The sequence below is a fragment of the Crocodylus siamensis genome, chromosome 1, assembly GCF_052110815.1.
Source record: "Crocodylus siamensis isolate JL-2025a chromosome 1, ASM5211081v1, whole genome shotgun sequence".
NCBI classification, from domain to species: Eukaryota; Metazoa; Chordata; order Crocodylia; family Crocodylidae; genus Crocodylus; species Crocodylus siamensis.
Window position 1 is genome coordinate 49,804,469 of NC_143395.1, and position 27,329 is coordinate 49,831,797.

General features: G+C 40.8%; 1 protein-coding gene across 1 annotated transcript in view; it reads right to left on the reverse strand.

The window, feature by feature from the left end:
- Positions 1 to 27,329, reverse strand: part of EYS (EGF-like photoreceptor maintenance factor) — a 1,897,540-nt gene that overhangs the window by 210,623 nt on the left and 1,659,588 nt on the right. Inside the window, exon 40 of the mRNA XM_090034512.1 lies at positions 8,266 to 8,374. Coding sequence (XP_089890638.1) covers positions 8,266 to 8,374 — 109 coding nt within the window. The remainder of the gene's footprint in view (positions 1 to 8,265; positions 8,375 to 27,329) is intronic.

Sequence of the window (27,329 nt, forward strand, 5' to 3'; positions counted from 1 at the left end):
CAAAGACATCACCACTTGTCAAATTTATTCCATATCACTAGATCCTTTCTGCCCAGGAAACAAAGCAATAAGCCAGCATAGTTTTGGACAAGGTTTTTTTAAAGAAGTATTCACAGACACACATTGTCTCTTTGTTAGCAAACCTCTTACAAGGATTAAGCCAGGCACCAAACTTTAGAATATATAATTTTAGAATAGTTCTAATAGTGGCCTAACACTAGTTATATTGCCAGTCACAGAATTAACATGTGCAAGGGCACTGTCTAGGGCAGTGCCTTGTGCTGGGCTTGTAGATTCATTTTTATTTTTAAATCATAGTATCATAGTAGCTAGAGTCGGAAGGGACCTAGGTAGATCATCTAGTCCGACCCCCTGCCTTGGCAGGAAAGAGCACCGGGGTCAGATGACCCCGGCAAGGTGCTCTTCTAACTTCCTTTTAAAAATCCCCAGGCTAGGAGCCTGCACCACTTCCCCTGGAAGCCAGTTCCAGGCCCTAGCCGCCCTGACTGTGAAGTAGCGCCTCCTAATATCTAATCTAAACTTACCCTCCGCCAGCTTGTGACCGTTATTCCTGGTCACTCCTGGCAGCGCACGGGGGAACAGGGACTCCCCCAATACCCGCTGATCCCCCCTGACCAGTTTGTAGCAGGCCACAAGGTCCCCCCTTAACCTTCTCTTGTGGAGGCTAAACAGGTTCAGGTCCCGTAGCCTCTCCTCATAAGGCCTGCCCTGCTGACCCCTGATCATACGAGTGGCCCTCCTCTGGACTCTTTCCATATCGTCCACGTCCCTCTTGAAGTGTGGCGCCCAGAACTGGACGCAGTACTCCAGCTGTGGCCTGACCAGTGCCGCATAGAGGGGGAGGATCACCTCCCTGGACCTGCTCGAGATGCATCTGTGGATGCATGACAGGGTACGGTTGGCCTTCTTGACTGCCTCCCCACACTGCCGGCCCATGTTCATCGTGGAGTCAATGACGACTCCAAGATCCTTTTCCGTCTCCGTGCTGGCAAGAGGGGAGTTCCCCAACCTGTAAGTGTGGTGCCGGTTCTTCCTCCCCATGTGCAACACCTTGCACTTATCAGTGTTAAACCCCATCCTATTCTCATCCGCCCACCGTTGCAACCTGTCAAGGTCAGCTTGTAGCCTATGAGATGTTATTGATCAGGAAAATGTTTTCCTTCTTCTATATTTTTTTGCAGGAGTACTGACTATATGCTCAGATACAGTGCACAACAAAATAAGCTCAGAAGTTTCTTTTCAGTTTGTCAATAATTTTAATCACAATATTATAATCATTCACATTTAGATTAGTTCATCATAATGTTGACTTCTGCTGTAGAAAGACCCAGATCAGAGGCCACATTCACACAACTAGAGGATCCCTGGGATGCAGTCTTAACACAATGTGCTGGAGCAATTCATATGTTTTGTTAATAACACAACGATGTGTAGACATTCCAAGTGTCAGTCTAATAATTTTCTTCTCTTTACAGCTTCAGGGTGGGGAAAAAAAAAACACTTGGCAATCTAAAGAGAAGGGCCTTTCCATTTGGTTCCCCTCCATGTGGGCTTGGGGAGGGAGGATGGGGACTTTGTGCTTGACTGGTTGGACAAAAGGATGCAGCATAAGAATATTGGTTCCTAAATATAAGGAGAAGGCTTATATGCCCTTCCCCCTTATGCATCAAGAAGAAAAATCACAGATACTGCATTTACTGGATGCAGAGCCAGAGTCAAACTCACAGCAGTCTTCTGCCCCCACCACATGTGCCCTTTGCAGCTTCTTCCCCCCACTGTACCCCCTCCCACTCTCTTCCCTTCCTTACTGTCAGGCACATCTCAGCACCAGCTCAGGCTGGAGTCCCTTCCAGTCACTTAGTGTAGGGAGACTCCATCCTCTGCTTGGCCATCAGTGTTGCATGGCCTGGCAATGGCTGTGCATCTCTGTGCTGCGCTCCATGACCTGGCAGTGAACAGAGCCTAAACAATGTTTGATAGTAAAGCGGAGAAGAGGAAAGGGTAGAGAAAAGGAAGAGACTTTTGGGGGTTGGTGGGGCGAGGGGCAGAGATTGTGGGGAGAGGATGGCGGGAGAAGCAGAGGCTGTTGGTAGATGGGGGTGGGGACTGCAGGTGGTGCTGGGGGTAGTAAGGCTTCAAGGGGAATAAAGATGGGGTAGGGGCAAGAGGGCTTCCTGACCCTTCCCAGCCACCTGACTACCCCACCACAGCCACTGTTTTCCCCACTGTTATGGGGGGGGGCAGGGGGAGGGAGGAAATGAATTTTTGACAATTCTCCAATAAATAGATTGTATATGTAGAAAATTATAACAAATTATAATTATCTTTAATTCTAGGTCATGTTAGATTTAAGTAAATATGGTAAATGTGGCTGCACATCCTCACTCAAAGAGGTGGGATATCTCCAAGAGTATCAATGACAAGAGAAATATCAGTAAATGCAGATTGCAAATCATCCCCAACAGCACAGCATGGGGCCAGGGGTGGGCAAAATAGGTGGATCCGTCCATCAGCTGGACTCCAATTCTCAGCAGGCCCTGCCCGCATGGCTACAGCTGTTTTCCATGGAGACCCCAGACACACCTGTGCTGTGATAACACAAGGCTGGGTTTGCCATGGTGACTGGCCCCAGCTCCACTGGCAAGGTGTGTGGCAGGGCAGAGGGCTGCTCTGGAGCCACTGGGATGGTATGGGCAGCTTGGTCTGGGGCCAGGGCAGAGCTAAGATCTGCATCCTGCATGCTCTGGGCAGAAGCATGCAGGCAGCATATTGTGGCTCTGCCCCAGCTCCTTGCAGCAGTGACAGCCTGGTCCCAATCTGGGGCAGAGCCATGATCTGGAAATGGAGCCTGCTGCTAGCTTGTGGGCTGTATTTTGCCCACCCCTGGCATAGGCACTTACAGTGGCAGTTAGGTTTGTGGACAGCTCAGTGACATCAATCGTTACCAACATATTCTTAAGGCACAGTAGTGCCCAGAACTTTTGCTTCTGTGTGGGTAACATGAACCTTGCTTGTCCTATATAAAAGTATAAAAGGATGGCAATGAGTGTATGTATTGCTTTCCTTGTGGATAGTTCACCTAGGTCATGGGTTGGTGATCAGAGTACTTGATATTTCAGCCAAGGTTACTCCTCTCCACCCAGAGCTGTCAGGAGCAGGAAGAAGAAATGAGGAAGGTAAGGACTTTTTTCAGGGTGGAATTGTTGACCTTGGAAGGAGCAAAGAACACATTCATAGTGATCTTGTTGTCAGTTTGTTTGTTTTTTTTATCAGGAAGGGGTTGTGGCATTGGGAGTTCTGGAGAGGCAGTGTGCCTGCATAGAATTTAAAATGGATACCTTGGCTGAACTTCTCTTCCATTCTTTCCTCAATAACTGAAAGCAGAACATGAACATAGAAGTGGGGAAGATGGGACATTAAGAGAGAGATAAAGCATCTCCATGAGGCAAAATCAAAGGTTGCTGCCCTGTAGGTCATGTACAGGTTAAAGTACTAGCTGTATGGAGTACAGTGTGGTTCCCTCTAGCAGGCACTGGGCACATCTACACATGCAATTAATGTGAATGAATATACTTCAGTTCAATTTGAGCAAGAGAAAACTAAACCCAATATCACCATCTACATGTGTGCTTAAGTGCAGTAATTTACTGTGCTGCTGGATACCACTTGTTTCTGATGGGACTATCTGGCTGTGCAGTAAATTACTCTACTGATCCCTAATTGCTGTCCATGTGTAGACAGTGATGCTTTACTGTACAGAAAATTAGCCTGCTGTGCAGTAAAGCATCTAGTGCAGATGTGCCCACTGTGTTACAGATCTGGTGCCTTGGAGGCTCAACTTTGTTACTATACATTTCTTGAGCTAACAATATGTTTAAGTCTGTGGTAGGGGTTCATTTAAAGGAATTTAGATTGATAAGTACAATATGCGAAGTAATGAAGTGGACCAAAACTGAAAATTAAATACAGATTACATACATGATATTGGTTTATCCATTTCCATCCCTTGTACTGGTGTGGGTCTATTGATTCCATGGCAAACAGGCTAGAGAGTATGCTACATCTTCACTGATGACAATGTCGTTGGCACTTGCATATATTTACACACACAGAATATGAGAAAAATGTTTTGGCATTACCAGATTCTGCCTTTACTGCAACTTCAGAGGAGGTGACATGCCATTAAGATGGAGTGGGGCCATTCAGGTGCTCCCATTTGGCATGGGACCAACAACAAAATTTTGGGGATGGCCTCATTTGCATGGATGCTCGGGTGCTACAGACCCCTATGTGGTTACCATAGTAAAGGGAGAGAATAGTGTGGGAATGGGGTTCTGTAGGAGTAAAGATATCATATTCACTCAAATTCAAGATGAGATTCCCCCCATCCCCAACATAGAATCAGAGAAAACTAGGGCTTCAAGGGACCCCAGGAGGTTATCTGGGGTCACTGCAGTCAGAGATTGCAGCCAGAGCTGGGGGTCATTGCAGCCACTGATCTGTGGTCATTGCAGCCACGTATCATTGCAGTCAGAGCTTTGCTCAACCAGAACTTAAAAACCTCCAAGGATGGAGATTCCACCACTTCTCTAGGTAGCTTGTTCCAGTGCTTCACTACCCTCTCAGTGAAGAAGTTTTTTTTCTTGTAACCCAACCTAAACTTCCCTTGTTACAACTTGAGACCATTGATCCTTGTTCTGTCATCTGTCACCACTGAGAACAATCTAGCTACATGCTCTTTGGAACCACCCTGCAGGTAGTTGAAGGCTGCCATCAAATTCCCTCAGTCTTCTCTTTTACAGACTAAGCCCAATTCCCATAGCCTTTCCTATTAAATCATATGCCCCAACCAATCCCCAAACTATTTTAGCTGCCCTCTGCTTGACTCTTTCCAACCTGTCCACACCCTTTCTATAGTGGGAGGCCCAAAACTGGACAGATGTGGCCTCACCAGTGCAGAATAGAGGGTAATAATTGTTTCCTTCAATCTGCTGGCAATGCTGCTACTAATGCAGCCCAGTTTGCTGTTAGCTTTCTTGGCAACAAGGGCATGCTGTTGACTCATATCCAACTTATTGTCTACTGTAACCCCCAGGTCCTTTTTTGTAGAGCTGCTCATTAGGCAGTTGGTCCCAAGCCTGTAGAAGTGCATGGGATTGTTCCATCCTTAGTGCAGGACTTTGAACTTGTCCTTGATGAACCTCATGAGATTTCCTTTGGTCCAATCTTCCAGTTTGCCTAGGCCAGAATATCTATCACTTCCCCGAGTTTGGTATCATCCACAAACTTGCTAGGGTGCAAACCATTTTCTAGATGGTTAATGAAGATATTGAACAAAACTGGCCCCAAAATGAACCATTGGGGCACTCCACTTGATACTTGTGGGCAACTGGAACTTGAGCCATGTTGAACTTAATGATCCAGACGGGTTTCTACCCACCTACAGTCCATTCATTCAACCCATACTTTCTCAGCTTGCTTGCAAGAATGCTGTAAAAGACTGTATCAAAAACCTTGCTAAAGTCACGATATATCACATCCACTGCTTTCCCCCATCCACAGAGCCAGTTATTTCACCACAGAAGGCAATCAGGTAGGTCAGGCATGACTTGCCCTTGGTGAAGCCATGCTGACTTTTCCTGATGTCTTTTTTTCTCCTCCAAGTGCTTAGAAATGGATTCTTTGAGGACCTGCTCTATGATTTTTCTGGGGACTGAGGTGAGGCTGACTGGTCTGCAGTTTCCTGGATGCTCCTTCTTCCCTTCATTAAAGATGAGCACTATATTTGACATTTTCCAATCATCTGGGAGATATTTTAAAGATATTTATGATATTTAAGGCCAAAGCAACCACGGAGCTAACACTATCAAAACATATTAAAGACAACAAATGTCTTTTTAAAAAAATATGTAGGGAGTAAAAAGAAGGCACAGGGAATCATAGGATCTCTACTGAATAAGCAGGAGCAATTAGTGATAGATAGGGAGGGACAAGGCTGAGCTTTTCAATGAGTTTTTTGCCTCAATGTTCTTGAACAAGGGTCAAGATAAGTCTCCTAATGGGTTCTTAGTTGGGCATTAGAAGGACACCAGCCTACCAACAGTCGACACTAACTTGGTGCAGAATCAGATGGACTGGATGTGTTTAAGTCAGTAGGCCTGGATGAGCTTCATTTAAGGGTACTGAAGGAACTGGCTGGTGTCATAGCAGAACTGCTGGCATGGCTGTTTGAGCACTCAGGTGTTCAGATCAGGTCCAGGAGGACTGGAAAAGGGCCATCGTAGTCCCTATTTTCAAGAAGGGGAGGAAGGAGGAACCGAGTAATTATAGGGCAGCCAGTCTTACCTCCATCCTTGGAAAAGTCTTTGAAAAGATTATAAAAGATTATATTTGTGTGAGTCCAGTGGTTAAAATAATGCAGCAGGGCAACCAGCATGGATTCATAGCAGGCAGATCATGCCTGACTAATCTGATTTTATTTTATGACCAGGTCACAAAACATTTGGACACAGGAGTAGAGATGGATGTCATTTTCTTTGATTTTAGGAAGGCCTTCAGTACCGTATCTCATCTCATTCTCATAAATAAATTAAGAGGTTGTGACATAGATGTTAACACGGTCCTGTAGGTGGCAAATTGGCTTGGGGAGTCACACTCAGAGAGTGGTAGTAGATGGGTTGATATTGCCCTGGAAAGATGTGGGTAGTGGGGTCCCACAGGGCTCGGTCCTTGGACCTGTACTCCTCAATGTCTTCATCAGTGACTTGGATGTGGGTGTGAAGTGTACTCTGTCCAAGTTTGTGGATGATACTAAATTGTGGGGGGAAGTGAACACTCTGGAGGGTAGGGAATGACTGTAGGCAGACCTGGACAGGTTGGATAAGTGGGCAGAACACAATAGGATACAGTACAAGGACAAGTGCAGAGTGCTGCACCTAGGCCATAAAAATATCCAGCACACCTACTAGTTGGGGAATGACCCTCTGAGCAACACAGAAGTGGAAAGGGATCTTGGAGTCACAGTGGACTCCAAGATGAACATGAGTCATTAGTGTGACAAAATCATCAGCAAAGCTAACTGCATTTTATCATGCATCAGCAGATGCATGACAAATAGAACCAAAGAAGTGATACTTCCCCTCTGTGCAGCACTGGTCAGACTGCAGTTGGAGTACTGCGTCCAGTTCTGGATGCTGTATTTTAAGAAGGATGCGGATAACCTTCAGAGGGTTCAGAATAGGGCTACTCATAGGGTTAAGGGTTTACAGACCAAGCCCTATGAGGAGAGACTGAGGGACCTGGACTTCTTCAGCCTCTGCAAGAGAAGGCTGAGATGTGGTCTAGTGGCTGCCTACAAATTCATCAGGGTGGTGCAGCAAGGAACTGGAGATGGTCTGTTCACCAAGGGCGCCTCTTGGGGTAACAAGGAGCAATTGTCACAAACTGACAGAGAGCAGATTTCGGCTGGACATCAGGAAAAACTTCTTCATGGTAAGGGTGGCCAAAACTTTGAATTGGCTTCCAAGGGAGGTGATGCTCTCCCCTACCTTGGGAGTCTTTAGGAGAAGGCTGGATAGGCATCTGGCTGGGGTCATCTCACCCTAGCACTCTTTTCTGCCCAGGGCAGGGGGTTGGAGTTGATGATCTGTTGAGGTCCCTTCTGACACTAGCATTTATGAATCTATAAGATATCTTTTAAAATTATGAGCAGTTCAGCAAATTTCTGTTTTGAAACTGAAGCTTAACAGAATAGGAATGGATAGTAATTTTCCATCAGATGCAGTAAGTTACAGAGGAACAAAGGCCTGTACTTCATGAGCTATCGCCAGATAGTTCCCAGATACATTATCTAAATAAAGTTATGGCCTAGTTATATCAGCTTCCCAGTGTCTTGTCTTGGGTACTGCAAGAGGAAAGACAAGTTAGCTCTTGGTATACTTAAATCTCTTGGTGCTAGATGGGGTTTCTAACTCAATTAGAGTGCAGAAATTTTGAACAAGCTAGTGGAAAAACACATTTATGTAAGTATGATATAAAAGGGCCTATAGACATACACAATATGTATAACTGGTTTATAAACAGATATCTGTAAACAGATCAGTTTGTTTTGATTAAGAGAAAATCCAAGGTAAATAAATAATAATCAATTTTAACAACCTCCTAGGAGAAAAATTAAGGTGTAGATATTGGTGTAATATTCTAAGCAAGTAGCTAGTTTTTGATTATGATGTTTTCCAAGCTCACCTGAGACACCTGATATGACAGAGAGACTTGGTGTTGTACAGGAGGATTTCCTTCTGCAGCTATTTCAATCATACAGTAACCTCCAGGACTGCCAACAGGCAACATATAGCTGGAAGGAAACAAAAGATCTCATTATTGTTTCTGCTGTTGACAGCAGAGCATTCAAACTTCATACACCAAGGGCAGGGTGAAATAGATGCTTCTACCTGCATAAAGGATGACCCTCTCTGGGCAATAACAACACCAGCATTTCTTTGAATGCATGGACTGAGAGAGACAAAGGATGTAAGTTTTTTTTTGTTTTTTTATTTTTTTATTTCCATCTTTTATTTGCCTTCCTACTGTTCTCAAAACCAGTGTTTGAAATGTATAGCGATAGAGAGAAAGAGAGAGATCTTTACATGTGTAAGTGGGTATTGATAAATTGTAAGTGCTAACTGTGGTTGACATATGGTCTCCCTAGTGTAAGGAATTGTTGGACAAGTAACATCAATGTTGAATGATGCTGAACTCCCTAGGTGGAAATTTCCCTTTCCCAGCCTACAGGGGAAATAGAAATGGAATAAGAAATGAAAAGCTGCATACCTCTGAGCAGTGAGATTACACTGCGATACAGTTATCGCTACTAAGGAAGCATGCTGTTAATGTACACTCTGGTACTGAGCTTCAGAGATAAAGAAGAATATAAGGTTAAGAGAATTTGTAAAGTAAATACTAGAAACATTCAATAAAGCTATTGAGAATTCTTCATGTTCTTTGTGTGATGAAATCTGGTTAATTATGCGCATTGTCAACAATAAAAATTAAATCCCACAAAAGGACTTTCAAATAATTTATTTTATATTCAAAAAGAAAATTAATGCAAACACTTATTATTACAGTAACAGCAGAATGTAAAAACATTGGCTGATAGCTTGTTTAAAACAGAACTCTGTTAATTCTGTAAAAACACATCCTGCTTACACCTTGCTTCACTTTGAATTTTCACATTTAAATGAAAAGGGTGTGCGATGCATCCTTCAAATTGTGTGGTTTTGGGAAGTTTGTTGAAAACTTGCTAAACAGAATCAGCAGGACAAGTATCATTGCTCAACGATACTCATTGTAAAAAGGTTTGCAGAAGAAGACCCTTAATGTTCTCTGCTCACAACTGAATTTTTGAAACTCCTGAAAAAAAACCACTTCCACAATTTAACTAACTGCTAGATTTTTCATCTTCATAGCTAAATAAATATGAAGGCTATTATATTTTCAGCTGCCTGGAATATTTTGAACTTCATAAGTGTCACTCAGGTTTGATAAACAACATTTTGTATTATTTTATCCAGCTAGTCTTATGTGCAATGCCATGTCCAGTTCATGCTGGGCCTCAATTTTCCAGTTTCCTCAACTTTTTGAAGATAATGGGGAGTTTCCTTTGATTTAAGTAGGCACAAGACTATGTTCCTAGTTAATATATTTTTTTACCTTTCTGTTTGTGCATTTTTTAATCCATAAAATAAATGCTTAACAACTCTTGCACTGTGGCATGAGATACTTGAATACTCATCTATCATTTTATCATGTACTTTTGATGAAACCTAGGTGCCTGTAGACATGCAGGACATGCTGTAATTACAGCTGGTTGGGACCTTGGTGGCTCATGTATTCAGCATCCCCGTGCTTCAAAATGGTAGTGAGGTTGCTTTAACTAAAGCTTGTCAAATAAGTTTTAGTTAAAGTGCCTTGGCCACCATTTTGAAGGGTGGGATGCTGAATACATGAGATGCTGCTGGCACTTTAATTAAAGTAGCTCCTGAGAGGCATTCTAATTAAAGCCGCCCGCCACCCCACCTCCAGAGCACTTGTTAAGATGATTTTAAAGACCCGAGTGCTTAAGTCATTTTTGAAAATGTCCTGACATTTCCCAGAATTTTATCCTTTATCTTTTCCTTTAGCATATTGTAAGTATAGCATAAGCTCTGCTTTCCCTTTTCCTTCCTACTTAAAAAGTGTGCCAAAGAAACCTTGCTAGTGTTGAACAGAGGAAGTAGATATCACTTTCTGCTGTTGTGGGAATCATCTAATTCAAATGGTCTCATCTTTGACAGCATTTCTACTTTCCTATCAACAAAATCTCATACTCATCAGAGAAGTGGCCTGTTGAATGTTAGGCCTCTGATGTCAATTGTCTCCTTCCTGAATGCTTGTAAGAAGGAGCAACTTGTACAAATCAACAGTATCACTCCTGAATTCTACCCAGGTCTTAGAAGTGAGTCTTGATTTATTGTATCTTGTTCCTACTTGTTGTTTCATAATCACTGGGACTTCTTCAGCATTCTTTAAAATAACTTTTGACTATCTGACTTGCTTAATTTAATTTTTGTCATAGTTATTCTGGTCTCAAAGAAGATACATACTCAATTATTATTTTTATTTATATCTCAGGTTTCTTGATGATGGGCTCAAACATGGCATGCCATCCTTATAAGTGACTCCATCATTGCAGAGAACTTTTCTTTAGGGTAGGCTTGATATCTAGTCAAAATAATGTTAGATATTTGGCCATTTTACAATCTATTTGGATTTCTCAGTTTACAGTGTACTCATATTGAGAAAAAGTGGAATCTCAGCTCATTTGGGGGTTCACAGGTCAAAAACAATGCCACAAATGTTACTTAATAGCTAAGAGCCAGTATAGATCCGGGGCAAAGATTTTTTTATGATATCTTTTATTGAATCAACTATATACAGGGAAAGCTGTTACACAAGCTTTAAGACACCAGGGGTGCATACAGACATTTAAGGAGGTTAGGAGGAGGTTAGACCAATCTAAGGTTGCCCAGTCTAAAGTAAGTCAAGATGGGAGGCTAGGGAGGGAGAGTTGAGGGCCTTGGAGGGGCAAGACGACTCTGGGGAGAGGGAAACTGGGGAGATCAAGGAGTCAGGTAGGATCTTTGTGGGGAATAGGTGGGATGAGGACAGGAAAGGTCCATGGGGGGCACACTGAGGAGGTAAGAGGGGGCAAGCAGAATTAAGGGGGGCAGCCAGGGCCTGCAGGAGGGAAAGGGGGCAATTTCCCCCATCTCTGGGGACCGGGGACTAGTTTAGCTCCCTGGCCTACCCCCCGCTCCCTTTCCTAGATGAATAACAGCCTCCTCTCCTCCCTCCCAGATTTACTTGTGTGACTCCCACTGCTGAACACCAGTAAAACTCACACCAGGAGCAGCTTATGGGATGGGGGTCTGGCAGGATCAGGCGTGGTCCCCAGGGTGTTGTTATCCATCTGGGAGTGGGGGAAGGGCTTGAGGGACTAAAAATAGCACAGTGCCAGTGAGGGGGTAGGGAAAGCACAGCCCTGGGGCTTGGGCCAGTAGCTGGGCTTTTCCAGCCCTGGGGCTGTGCTGGGAACTGCACAGAAGTTCAGGACAGTTAGATTGGTCTAAACATGGCCAATCTGACCTAAGGTAGACTACTTCAGAAGTAAGGTTAACTTCTCTACAGTTCACACTTTGATCAACCTAACTAGTGTGGGTGGGTGAACTAAGTTATATCAAGTGGCCATTAGAGTGCAATCTAGCTCCCCCTAGCCTCCCTCAACATCCATATGCACCCCAGGACATCAGCGTCTTGGGTGAGCTGAAAAAAGGCACTTAATGACCAAAAGTTTGTCCAGTAGCTCTCCCAGTTGTATAGATGGTCCAATAAAAGGCATCACAAAAATCTTTACAACTTTACATCTCCTGGACCATAACAGCTACAACAACACTCCAAACCTATTACAGATCCTGAGGCACTGATGGCAAGAAACCTTGATTACCAAGTTTTATGCTTGCAACAGCTTGTGAATAAACTTAAGGTATAGCCTCCAAAATGCCTTCAGCATCAAAGCAAGCCAAGACATATAACTAAATTTAAAGTTTTGTCCGCAAAATTTAAAGCAGTAGTTATTTAGTCACTTCCATCTCAAATGTTCTTAATGTGAGATCAATATCTTGTGAAGTTAATTAGAAAAATAAAGCTAAAATGTTCAAGAAAACCCAACACCAAGAGATAAAATTTGCATTTCTTCAGATGGGAATATTAGACTGTAATATTCCAAAGAAATAAATACAGGTGCTTGATTGTGGTCTAAATGTATTATTTCCATTGAACGAACTGATGCTGAGCATTTTTTTGTTTTATATATATATAACAAATATATACAAATGTTCAACATCAGTTCTCTTAGTGAGATGCAGTGGCACTTGGATGCACATGTTGTGTACTGCAGAACTGTTCCATTCAATTGTTTTTCTTTTAAATGATAAACAATACTCTATAAATGCATTGTATATATGTCCCCCATTTTCCAGTTGCAACTGCTATAGTACTGTGTGAACCAACTTCATTCCAATGAAATATCACAAAAAATTCTTGCCTCAGACATTTCCTGGACCATAACAACTACAATACTCTAGCTCTACTACAGTAATGACTGAAATTCCATCGGTGCCCTAATCTCCATTTTTCCATTTGTTCATAATTTTCTTAGAGACCTTTCTTACAGGTTGAAATTTCCCATGCTCTGTTTCTTTTCAGAAATTATTTTAAAACATATTTTATCAATATGTAAAATTCAAACAATAGTTATTTTGTGGTAAGATACTTATGAAAAATGATATTTTTTTCTCAGACGTTCTTTGCCACAGTTTTACATTTATATAGAAAATGGAGTTAAAATTTTTAGTAAAATGTGCTTCAGCAAATAGGACACAGTCCTGGCACTTGAGAGATGGGTTCTACTCTCAGCTTTGTCACAGAATTAGTAGGTGACCTTGAACAAGTCACTTCTTTGTGCCTTAGTTTCTCCATTTGCACAAAAGAAATAGTGAGTTTTGAGATTCACTTATGAAAAGTACTATATAATAACTATGATTTATAGTTACCAGTTTATGCCTTTTTTTCTGCTATGCTTTCCAGACAGTGAAGTGAAACATTTGACATGCATAGATAAGGAAGCTTCTGTTAAGATCCCTATGAGATTATTATATCTCTTTGTTATCTACATTTAGGTGCCTCAATAAAATCTGCTTTGGTTCTTGAAAAAATTTTTAATTGCAGTTCCATTTTATCTACCTCCCTCCCATTCCTTTCCCTTAAGCAAAGAATCAAAAGAAGCAGCATTAAATACAAATAATAATAACTGGTTGTTTAAACCCAACCTTTAGGACCAAAGTTTGCAATGCAGGGTTCTGGGTGGATTTCTAGTTGCATTTGAATGATCAAACGTGACACTAACCAATACTGGCCTTTCTTGTGCTGCATATTTCTGTGGTATATTTCAATTGCATTTAAAGCCAGATATTTTTCCCTCCAGAGACAGACAGTGACAGAAACTATGCAAGGGGATATCTAAGATATATAGGAATTATTTATCAGACAGAAACTTTTTGATGTGACTCATGAACTCTACATTCATAATGAAATAAAAAGCTTTACAAAATATGTGGGAATTATAGTGTATGGGGCAATTGCGGTACAATACATTTTTCAAAAATAATTAGAGGTATTGAGCTGTATGCAGTCACTATTTCTGGGGGGTAATATGTTATAAGCCTGTCTTTGTGCAGTGTATGCTTTCACAGGTTCGAAATATTAAATGGTTTGGCCTTCGTCATTGAGTTTGGTTATTATGCAAAGAATGTTGTGGATTTTGTTGTGGATTTTGTATGAGTTATTGTTAAGAACAAGAATAAACAGAATATTTCCTACAGATCTTATTTCTTTACCAAAGACTCTTGGATGTCTTCAACAGATGTAATGCTAAGAGTTATAAGCACTGGTTAATTCCATGCCTAGTAATGGCTTGATTAATCACCTTAGCACTGAATATAACATTCTAAATAAATAACAAGTGCAATATTTACCTAGCATTCACAGAACCATCTGGCACCAGCTGTGGGAATTATTATTATTAAGTGTAGGATTGAATTAGGTTGGACTTGTAACTGTTGCTAAAATGAATCTTCTTAAGCCAACTAAGATTGAGGTATTTTTACTTCAAATGTTATCTGATACAATCTTATTCAAGCAAATATTTTAGCTTAAATTATGACAGCTCTGTGTGCTGAAGAATACAAGAAGTGGATGGTTTCTTTCAAGTACTTGAAGTCAGCAGGTGGCAGTAAAGGTACATGGTAAAAAATATTAATGTAAAATGCATACTCCCATCTCTTGTAGTCATTGGGAAGTCTAAGTTAAGCTCTAATTGATGGCATGATTGCTTCAGCTTCCAGTTTACATCAAGGGAAACACAGCAAAGTATTTTAAACTGATTACATATTTGACAATACAGATGAAGATAGGTCCAGAGACATACGACTTTCTAACTGCATTCATGCATTATAATGACCTAATGTAATCATGTAAAAATGGTACATTCATGGTTGCGTAAATACACTTAGGAAAATTTTGTTTACATCAATTATAGGTTTTTTTAAAGTGTCATTGCCGCATCCACATTTTTTGCAGGTTGACACAGAATTCTAACAAAATTAAAATGTTAAATCAGTGGGTAAAAAAGGTCAAGCATACAAACACAAACAAAAGCCCACTAGCCTTGGACATACTAAACTGCTAGAATAAGATCCTTTAAAAAAAATCTATCAATAGGGATTTCACACCAACAGTTGAGTAGAACACATAAAAAGGACATTTTCCTGTCTTTCAAAAAATGATCACAAAATCCTTATAGTGTCTCTACAATGTGTAGCAGATGATTAGGGTACTGCATTCAGATATCTTCCAATTTTCTCCCCCTCACTGACAAAGATTCTAAACTGTTTTAATAACACATTACTGGGAAATAAAAAAAATGAGAGAGAGAGAGAGAGAGCGCGCAAAATTCTTTACCAGTAAAGAGTTGATATTAAAAAAAGGTATTTGAAGTTACATCCACAGAACACTGGAGCGGTAGCTTCATTTACACCCTTGATTAACCAGAGCAGTTGTCAAGGGAACATATAACCAGCTGTCAAGCAATCCAGGAGATTTTTCAAGAACAGTGATTTTACTTTTGACTGCACACATTCAATTCACAAGTGTGAAAATCTATAGTGTGCCTTACAGATTTAACAATCTCTTGGTATTCCCTTTCAAAACCTGTGTCGCCACTATTAATAAAGCAGCAATTCCAGCTTATGTTTTTTTTCAAGTAAAAATGCTACCGTTCTGGTTTTGCAATTAGAGAAGGTTACCCTATGTTCACAAATGCTGCTACCTGAACATTTTTTATGCTTGGCTTTAAGCTTCTTAGCCTTTCTTAGACATTTCAAACATTCAATCAAAATTAGGAGATTTTAAAAATGAAATGCTTAATTTTATGGATAACATTTTATTTAAACAGCCAATGAAAATCTTGGTTCAACTCCTATAATTTAATAGCAAGTATTGGGTACCCTAATCTCTGTAAGGGTACCCAACTCTAAGTATTGCTGGTACAAGTAAGATGTGGGGAGGTACAGTAGAGAAAAACACAAAATAAAGAAAACTGAACTGACTGATTTGGTGACAGGGAGTTTTGTGCTCCCCTGTTTGACTCTTACAATGCCTGACACTGATACAAGACTGAAGCTGGTGCATCATGATCCTTAGAGAGGCCTCTGAAGAGTTATACATAAGAGAAAGGTCCCAGAGACAAACAGCATCCAGGGAAACTTTTAGCAGACTTTAAAGGAACATAGAAAGCTTTGACTAATACTGAATTATTCATTCATATTTTTTCTGTTTCTAAATTCTCAAAGCTACAACCAGTCATTCTGCATTACTTGTTTCTAATAGGTGCATGCACTTTAGTTAGGGAACAAATATTAAATATAGAGGACACCTCAATTCCAGTGTGGACTATTAAACTTCACAAGGGCATTTTAGCTAATTCAGATCTTGAAAATAAGAAAAAAACAAATACAGAACTTGAAAATCATCGTGAACATTAACATTTTAGTTCCAGGGACATTATGATACAACCTTCTGGTAAAGTCATCTCTTTCACTCTCTCTGTGAATTACATAAGAAGCTAGTTGTTGTTGTTTGTATACGGGAAAATTTAAACATTACATTTGACATTATTTATAGAAGAGCTCTAGGACAGTATGAGTAGTGGAGTCCTGCTTGACAACAATATTGTAGAGTAGTTTGCAACATCAGTAGGGGTACACCAAGGCTGTCTTCTCTTACCATGCTTATTTATTTTATACCTGGAACATATAGTGTCAGATGCCTTCGAGAACTTCACTGGCCAGTGTCAGTTGGAGGACAAGAAATTAACAGCCTTTGTTTTGCTGATGACATTGATCTAATTGCTGGAGCTGCAGAAGAGCTTAAGGAAATAACAGAAAGGCTGCGTAAAGCTACAAAGAAATGTGGAATGGAAATTAGCATGGAGATGAGCAAAGTAATGATAACATCAGCCAGTAGCAATGATGATGCATCAGTAAAAACTGGTAATGAGAAGCTAGAAAAAGTAACACATTTTAAATACCTTTGAGCAACCATCACAGAAAAGGCTTCACCAGAAAGGAGGAAAAACAAGAATAGTCATTGCTACTGAATGGCTAGCAAAGCCAAATCTAGACTACCAGCAACATCACAATGAAAACGAAACTCCACTTACTATATGCTGCTATCATTTCAAAAAATCTCTGTGGCTGCAAGACCTGGACACTCACTAGGACACTGGGAAAGAAAATTGAGACCTTTGAAATGCAGCAGGACTTTAGGACATCTCCATGCATACTGTACACTGCATACAGAACAAATGAATCTGTGAAAGATCAGATCAGACAAGAAGGCGGCAAATATGAACCCTTAGTCAAAATCGTAAGTAGAAGAAAGAGGCAATGGTTTAGACATGTGACAAGAATGCCTAGCACCCTTACCAACACCATCCTGCAGGGTGCTGTGCTGTGGACAGATGAAGAAGAAGAGGAAGACCTAGGACAAGCTGGACCACGAACATCAAAGACTGGAAAGGATTAAAAATGACTGATTGTACAAGGATTGCAAAAGACCAAAAAGAATGGAGGAAAGTTATTGCTACATCAAAGGTGTCCCAATGATTGGTGCAGCTTGGGACTGACTTGACTTGACATTTGACATTGATTTTCCTTTTAACAATATAAAGTAATTCATATTTGCTTTTCATTACAGATTTATTAAGAAAGTTGTTTTCTTCCACAGAATTTCTGGATTGTCTGTGAAAAATTTAAAGCATTTCAGTCAACACTTCACAAATCTACATGGAAGGCTGAATTGTAGCTGACAGATATTTATGTTGGAATTTGTGTTGTACCTCTTAGACTGGGTGATTTACAGAGCACTATCATAATTATTTTCACTAAATACCTCCTTTCTTATATTTTTTCCCATATACGACTGCATAATCTCCAGATTTCTTATAACTAAAGGAGCCTCAGACCTTGTTTTCTTTGCATGCTTCTGTAATCCCAGAAAGAGCATCTATCTCTAATAAAAGGATTTCAATGCTAATAGAAGTAGTGATTTATCATTGTATTAAATGTTTTCTTTGAGATACTGCAAACCATCTAACACCACAGGATGCAATATCCACTGTCTGTTGCAGATAAAAAGATGCCAGTCAATCAAATGTTTTCTTTTAGACATTTTACACAGTTTTTCATAAAGATAAAATTATATATTTAAATACAGTGTTTAACATAAAAAGTCAGCATATGCTAATCCACACTTCTTAGTAGCACCATTTACCTGTAACTTTTGCAGTAAGTATGGCATCTGTTAGTAGGGGTGTATGAAGTGGACCCTATTCTATTTGGATTCGGTCTGAATGAGGGACAGTGATTTGATTAGTTGATTTGGATTACTGCCCCTAATTTGATTAGGTTGAATCCAAATCCGAAGATTCGATGCGATTTGGAGAATTGGTGATTCAGACATAGACACAATTTTACATTTTTTTTCTACATACCTTGAGGTACCAGGCACAGCTTGTGAATGCTACGATGCTAGGGTGCATGGAGCATCTGATAGGAGTGTGGTGGGGCCCTCCATGTGCTTGGTGGTGAACCCAGAAGTGAACCAGTAGTACTTTCGGTCCATTTCTGGGTCCAGCAGGAAGCGTGCTGGGGGGCCACCCGTGCCTCTCCAGCTCAGTTATTGGCAGTGCGGGGGGGGAGGGGGGGACTCTGGGTGCCTCCCCAGACCCAGGAGGCACCAGTTGTCAAGCCGGGGGGCACAGAGGGGCCCCAGCATGCTCCTTAGTAGACCCAGAAGTGGACCAGAAGTGCTTCTAGTCTACTTCCAGGTCTGCTACCAAGTGCGCTGGGGACCTCCCTGCGCTTCTGTGGGACACTCCATGTGCCCCAGCATCACAGCATTCACGAGCTACCTGCTACCTAGCGGTATGTAGAAAAACATTTAAAGCTATGTTTGTGTCCGAATCTTTGAATCTTTTCAAATCTCTCCAAATCAATTTGGAGGGTTATGATTTGATTTGAAGAGATGAAAGGGTTCTCTGATTCAGTTCAGTTTTGGAGATTCGGCCACTGAATTGGTCTGAATCTCTGCCAAATCAAATCAGGGACTGAAGCTTCGCACAGCCCTATCTGTTAGCAGATGCTGAGACAACCACCTGGCACCCCCCACAATGGTATTTACTAAGGGCACATTACTTTTCAAATGTGTTAAATGCTCCTACAATGGTAGTGTCCACACATTAAGGTAGGAAAAGACAAGCTAAGTAACCCCTGAGCTTCTGTTACTCCTCTTCAGGTGAGGATTATCTCCAGCTGGTGTTATGCAGCTCATGTTGCAGTCTGCTCCATGAGGCTAATATTGGAGATGCTGAGTTTTTAACAGCCCCAATATACTTCATTGTAGCTCAGAGGAGAACCCTAATTCTAGTAATCCACTGGACTTAATTTATATTTACACAGACATATTTGGTGAACTGCTCCTAAGTTACTAATCATCTCTTTCAACACCTAATGAACTGTAACATTGGCTTCTATGGAGCCTATTATGCTGCCGAATTGTCTCAATCAGTTGGATTTGAAAATTTCATTGATTTCATAGATTTCATAGACATTAGGGATGCAAGGGACCTTGGAAGATCATTGAGTCCAGGCCCCCACCCAAAGGGCTGGAAGTCAGCTGGGGTGATAGGATCCCAGTGTGCAGCAACTTGCAGGTTTGGGCTCTTTATGAGCATTCTGTGGCAACTTTCTTCAGACAAAAGTTTGGTGAACCCTCTAAGCGCCAAATGTATATACTGTAGGTTTATGTCCATCCAAAATATTTTTTTCACTATAAACAGAAAAGTCATAATTTCACAGCTGATTCTTGCTATGCAATTTTAGTGGACAGCATCTCTTGTTGTCTCTCTGTTAATCCCAAAGTCGTTTTTTTAACCTCACTTTTTCTCCCCTCTATTCACTCATACTAATCTACATTCCTATGACATTTCTTCTCTTTAAACAGAGATAAATGGAGACAATTAGTTGGGTAACAATCACCGGAGGTGTAAATCATTAGCTTTCTTCTAGCTAGCTTTTCTAGTGTTTTTTGCTAGTTCTGTTGTCATGTCCTTTCATATAATCTAATAGTAATGAATTTATTAATAACATAATGATTTCAGTACTTAATATGGCACAGTAATTACAAGCAGAATATATCCTACAGCAGATTTTGAAAACTGCTAGAATTATTAAGATTAGCAGCTAGCTAATTGGTTTACTTGAAGAATGTTAACACCCCACACTGGATTGAGGAAAACTGGGTTTTAAATGATCAGACAGTTCTGCCTGCCTTCAAAGTAAGGAAACAACCATACCTCTCTCATAATGATCAAATAACAAGTTGATAATGGTTGTAACTACAGTAATCAAGTTCTCATTTTTTGCACAGAAGCAGATTTACCTTTTACAAAAAGATTTGGTAGCAGGTCTTGACGGCATTGTGCTTTTTGTATTTTTAGGAGGGTGAAAGACAAAATGCATCCTTCAGTGGCAGGACAACTCTAATACCCGAGCTGGAGCTAGGAAGTAGTTTGTTCCTTCTCGTACTTGATCCATGAAGATCATTTTATCAGGTTCATGAGAACACAAGGACTATAACTGTCCTTTGTCTTGCAGAGAGGGAAAGTTTCCAACTATCTTTTATAGGTGTAGGCATGTTGGGCTGATCATCAATATTAACAGCACAAAGTTATTTGAAAAAAGTAGGCCAGTGCTGACTTTGGAATACATTGGACCTGTCTCATTCACAGTATAATTTTCCCCATAATATTTAGGTTTCTCAACCTATGCAAACTGTGTGAACCTACAGTGTCAAATATATAGCAATTTAGCGAAAGATTTAATGAGATTGATTCTATGGCTTACCTGATGAAGAATGTCTTACATTCAAAAGCTTGTCTAATTCTATTTTAGCTACACAGGTGGTCCCATAAAAGCTAGTCCTCTAATAAATCTTTGCTTCTTGCATAATTTGGGACCATCACAGGTACATCACCGCCTTACCTTGTTAGGACATAGTTCAGGAAGACACTTATACATGTGTTGGTTTAAAACATATAATGAAATAGAATTGATTTTAATGGATTTTTAATGTATAGGAACCTTGTCTTAATGGAGGTGGTTTTGTGATTTAGGGCCTTAGAAAGTAGAGGCTTCTGTTTTGTGGAGCTAAAGGAACTCATTGGCTTCTAAAGATGATAAGCAAACTCCTGCTCTTAATTATCTCTCCTCAATTCCACTGACATCAAGGGGATGTCAGAGGTATCACTGAGGATGGGATGTGGCTCATTGTTTCAATCACACATCTGCAAGTGGGATTCTCACTGATATACTGGGAGAATTAATTCGCTATTGCTTTAGCCTATAAAGTAGTACAACAGTATTTCTTTGTTTTTGTTATTGTTACAATACTGCATTTCTTCTCATGCCACTATTACCAGCATGGATTACAAACCTGAGCCTGACAGTTGGCATGAACTCCTCTGAACACCAGATGTTCTATTTGGAGTCTGAGGACAAACTATTTCTTAATTAGAAGGATAGGGAATAAGTGTTGCTTTTATGTATATGTACTCACTGCTTTCTGCTAGACTATGATAGACATTTTGACATGTGTCATCTTTTTTTCCTGAGCTAGTGGAGTTCATTTTTAGTACTGGGTATAGGCTTATGTTATTTGACCCAGTGATCCAATATGAAGCTTGATTATTTTTAGGATGGTGTTCCAGGCTACCTTTAAACCATTCTAAAGGCACTTAAAGTGGGAGTGTCCATAAGGGTGTTAAACACTGTTAAGTACCCTCAAAGCATCTTAAAGATATGCCAGTTCAGGAAAGAACTTTGAACTGTTCTACCTGGCTAGAACTGGGGTATTGTTAGTCTGCTCCATGGAGATAAAGTGGAGGTAGAGGACCAAACCCACTCAAAGAAGCCACAAACAGACACTTAGCCCAGTTAAGGAGCAGTACCACTAGAGTCCCCTTTGTTCTAAGATTGTAGGAAACCTTCCATGGAGAGTGTATCCCACCAAAGTGTGTCAGGAAAATGAACCAAGGGGAAAGATCCTAAAGGAGGGCAGGAAAGTACAGGACCAGCCCAACAGCAAAGCCCTTGAGGGCACCCTTTGGATGGGTCCTATCACACCAACATCCAAAAGGCTTTCCCTTAACCAGGAGAATTTGAGGTGTACAGGCAGTGGCTTCCTTCCCCAGCCTCCTGTGTTCTTGGAAGGGAGGGGGAAAAAGGGTCTACTAGCACCAAGTGTGGTGAGTTCATGGAGCCTGGGGAGGCATGCTTCCACAGGGTACATGCATGCACTGCAGTTAATTCCCAGCTGCTCTGGTCCCAAAAGAGGTATAGAGTCCTGACTACTGGACATGTCCCAGCTCACCAGGTTCCCTAGTTGCAGGTCACTGTTATACAGGTCAGAGATGGTATTAAGCCTCAGCCTGCAACTGCTCTGAAGCTCTTCTCACTTTAACACTGCCTAGCATTTAACACTCCCTAGATTTAGAATGGGTTAAAGGTAACCGGTAACACCACCCTTACTTTATTATGCTTCTACTAATGACATCTTATGCATTATGTTTCAGCTTGGAGATGTTTGCTACACTTCAGGGCAGGCTGTTGCCGCTCTGATTGTACCTGCCCCCAAAGATGTTAGGTCTTTGACTTCACAGGAAGTCAAAAGGAGAAAAGTTGGAGTTCTAAAGAGCAGAAAAGCATGCCTTGTAGCAGTAGCACATTTGTAAAACTACCTGTTCAGAGTCCTCTCAGTTTTTATCCTTTAACTCTAGTTTTGCAATGCTATACCTCAATTGAAATGATGAATTTAAAATGACATAACACAAGGGAAAACTGCTGCCCTTAGTAACTGACACATACCTGCATGGAAAAAAGGAATCAATAGGCATGGAAAATATTCTGAGGAATCAATAGGAGTTTTGACTGCAACCTCCATTAAAAGAGTAGTTCACACTTTGCCACTGTTAGGCTACAGTTATAAATTGCTGCTATAGTCTCTAATATTACATCTGACAAATTTTAGACCACCAGATATAGGCCAAGCCTTTTAATAATCCCCTCCCACAATAGAATGCCTGAGGGTCAATGAATATAGACAGATAAAAAAGCACCATATACAATGTGTACCTTTAGATCAATTCATTCAACTTACAAACAATATTTTCTCACAGTGAAATGAAACAGCCTAAAAACACTACTGGTTAAAGTGGAAATTGTGCAAAATAATTATATTTTGGACAACTTTATACAGGTAAAACCTCCTAATCCTTGCATCTTGTTTCATAATCTTTTATAGAGCAATTAAGTTCCCAGAAACAAAGTAGCAATTTTCATGGGCTTACTTGAAAAGATGTTAGGAGTGTTCAAAATGTTGCAGAACTGCTAATTGGCAATAACAATGAACACTAACATGATATAATGTAGTAGACATCAAACACATCTCTGAAATCATAACATGCTTTGAACCTATTTTATATAATCACAAATGGTATAATTCGTGAGCACAATACAGAAATTAATATTATGTAATACCCTACCAGTATGGCATAATATCTTTGTATAAGTAAAAAAATTTTAAAGTCAGTCACCATATTGCATAGCATATACTCATCTGTCTCATAAAACAATAGATATGCACAGGGTGAGGCTTTGACTCATGGAACATCTGTGAGTGTCGCTATAAAGCCCAATTCTTGAATGACGGTCCCCTCTACACTGATCACATGTGAATTTTATATTGAACAGTCCTGAATGCATTGCTGGGTTCTTCCTGAGGCTTTTTCTTTCTTCTGCATGTTGGGCTCTTCTTTACTCAAAAACCTTAATCCACAATTAATAGACTGCTTCCAAGCATTTTGATACTCAGCAATCCTTTCCCAGTCATTTCTCTCAAAGTTCATTGCCTTCATATCTCTTTTGAAAAAATCTTTGAAATGGAGATAAGGACACCTGCATGATCTTCCTCCTGTAAAGAGTTCTCCACAAAAGAAATCCTTGGGTATACAGCCATTGTCCATTCTTTGCATATGAACAAGCTATTGAAGTTGATGCTGACTGAGAAGAGAATGGATGTTCAGAATATTGACACATTTCAAGACTTCAGTGTAGACAAATTTGTCCTGCCAGGAAATTCCTAGAATGCATTGAAGGTAACATAAGTAAAAGCTATTGAGGTACTTTTCCTGAGTAGAATATGCGGTCCAGGATTTGCAGCCATATAAAAGGGTGTAGATAATGCAAGCATGTTATACACTGACACTGGCCTGAACAGTCAGTTTATTGTTGTTCCAAACATTTGCTCAGCATGCTTGTGCTACCTGATACTTTACCAATATAATTATTCAGTTTAGCCTCAAGTGACAGATTGTTAGTAACAATGGAGCCAAGGTATGTAAATTTACTCACAACATCCAATACCTTTTCACCTATTGTGATTATTGGTGATGAATCAATAACACTGGTCTGCTTGCTGCTGCTTGTAAGACCAAACTCTTGGCAGGCATATGTGAAGTCACTGACAATTTACTGAAGATTGCTTTCTGTGTGGACTATCAGTGCAGTGTCATCAGCAAACAGCAGCTCCCAAATCAAAACTTTCCACACTTAAGTCTTCATTTTAAAGCATGTGAGGTTGAATAATTTTCCATCTGAGCATGTATACAGATATAGTCCTTCAGTGATCATCCCAAAAGCATACATCAGAAGACAAGAAAAAAAAATCCCAACAAAGTTGGGGCAAGGACATGGTCTTGCTTGACTCTGCTTCGAATCTCAAAAGTCTCAGAAGTTGATCCATCATAGCTGACTGTTCCCCACATTCCTGCAGAACTACAGCAGGATTGTGGGGAACTAAGGAGTTCTGGTGGACAGCCAATTTATTTCAATAATTTGAAAGGCCTTTTCTGTTGACAAGCTTGAAGGCCTTGTTCAGGATACTGAAAGTGATAGAAAGGGTCTTTGGTCCCTAATATTTTCTTGGATTTGTTAGAGTAAAAAAAATATATCTATGGTGGCTCTACTAGCTTTGAAACCACACTGTGACTGAAGTCCTCTGAGCACTACCCAATGATCTTTCCAACAATGCTTAGCAGTGAAATGCCACAGTAGTTCTTGCAGTTGCCATTATAATTGTACAGAGTGACTATATTGGCATCTTGCATATCTTGTAGCACTGTCCCTACCATCCAGCCCTGAGTAAGAAGCTTGTATATATGGTAAAAAAGCACAGGTTTCCCATTCTTGGTCACTTCTATGGGAATGTTGTCTTTTCCTGGAGTCTTGCCACTGGCTAGAAGGTCTATGGCCTTACTTAGGTCCTCAACAGTTCGAATAACTCCAAGCTTTTCGAGGACCGACAGATTCACAATAGAGCTAAGAGCTATATGTAAGGACCTAGTCCCAAACCCCTGGTCTCTGGGACTGAGCAGCAGACCACAGCTCATGGAGGAAGGAAAACAAAAAGGAAAGGGGCTCTGTTGGGGAAAGGCCTTCCACTGCTGGCCCCTTATTGGTCTGGGGTTCCTGGATACTGACTGGATTCTTCTGCCCATATAAAACTTCCTGTTCCCTGGGAAAGCTGTCTGAACAATAAGGCTCTTGCTGCCTTGGACTGCCCTGTTGTTTCCCTGTTTCCTGACATGACCTTTCACTGCTGGATTGCCCAGTGAGAAGAGGGGCTATAGAGCAGGGACCCTGAGGTGATGGCTATGCTATCTCATAGTTCAGGAAAAGGCAGGGAGACTTCTGGTTCTCAAAAGGGCTTTATTGCAACTGTTAACACACATACAAAGATGGCTGACAACTTCCTGTTGATGTCATTATATCAGCCCTCAGGAAGGGAATTAAATTTTACCGCTACAGTGGTAAACAGCAGCAAGATGGTGGCCTGAAGGACTGAAGAGAAGATGATGGAGGAGGTGAGGCAGACTTCACCTGCTCTCCTAGCTCATGGATGGATAAGAGCAATGAGGATGGGGATGGAGAGTAGAAGACATGCACCTTTGTTAAGGCTGGAATTCTGGATGATTCTTTAGAAATCCCAGAAGAGAAAAGTGGAGTTCCTCAATAGCTTAATAGCATTGCCTATGGGCTTAGACGGGGACATTAGCTTTAGGTGCCATAGTTCCTACACCGATTTTTGGAAGATGTATTGAGAACTTGGAAAGGACCTTACCATTTTTTGATGATTTCGGAGTGGCTGGAGACTCCTGGGAGTGTGTGGTAATAATAAAAATGTTTAAGACCTCATTATGGAGGAGGAAATCAAAATGTGGCTAGAGAGCTACTGTAAAAATGTGGGTTATACTGAGAAGGTACAAGATGAGGATTATGTTTGGACTTGCTTGGCATGCCAGCCTGTTACAGGCTATGGGGGTGTGAGACAGCTCCCCCATCCCCAAATAGCCTTAGTGTTCCATAGGGGGGTAACTTTTTGCCAGGGACAGATCAAACTTTGTCATAAATAGGGATTCTGGTTTCCTCTGTTTAAAAATTCTCATAAAAAAAACTCTGATAAAAATTGCAAATTCTGATAAAAATAGCAAATTCTGTGATTAAAAAACCAAAAATCTGTGATTAAAATGAAACGCCACTATATATATACACATACATCAGTATCAACTATATGCAATGTTTTATTTACAAATTTAAAGCAATTTGGAAGCCTAACAGCCCCTCAACCATTATAATAAAATAAATTCTGAATGCCTATAAATTCTGGGTTTGATTTTGGGTTTTTATCGTGGAAAATCAGAGCTCCCCCTGCCACCTTCACTCACTAGGATGCAGGTCCAGGCCCCTCACTCCTAAACCACAACCCCCCACTGGTGACCTTTACTTCCCACTCACAGTCCCCCTGCTCCCCCACCAGCCCTGCCAGATAGGTATAATTTTCAAGAAGAGAGACTTTGGGTAACTGGAGACTCATCACCCTTCTGAATTTTGATTATAAACTTTTTGCAAAGGTAACAGTAGAGCCATTGAAGGGAGTGATCAGGAAGGTAGTGACACCAGGTCAGATTTGTGGGGTACTGGGAAGGTAAATCCACAGAGCTTTGGTGCAGCTGAGTGATGGGATTTGGTCTGCAGACACTGAATGTAGCCATACTTAACCTAGATTTAGATAAGGCATATGGTCACATGGTATGTAAATTTATGCTGGCCACTCTGGAAAGGATGGGCTTCTGCCCCACATCAGTTGGATAGATTCAAATGTTATATTCAGACATAAAATGTTAAGTACTGTTCAATGATCACTTGATGGAACAAACAGAGATGTGGCCAGGAGCATGGCAAGGGTGCCCTTTGTTCCCCTTTTTATTTATATGTACAATGGAACCACAGCTGGAGAAGGAGCAACTGGGTGATGAATGCAGTGCCTGCATCTGGGGAAGATAGGGATCAAGCCAAAATGTGTGGCGTATATGAACAATATTAATATCATCTATTGAGATCATCTGCCCCTGGAAAGGGCACTGAGGCACCTGAGGCATGCAGGTGAATATGGAAAGATGGTGGGAGCTAAGCTGA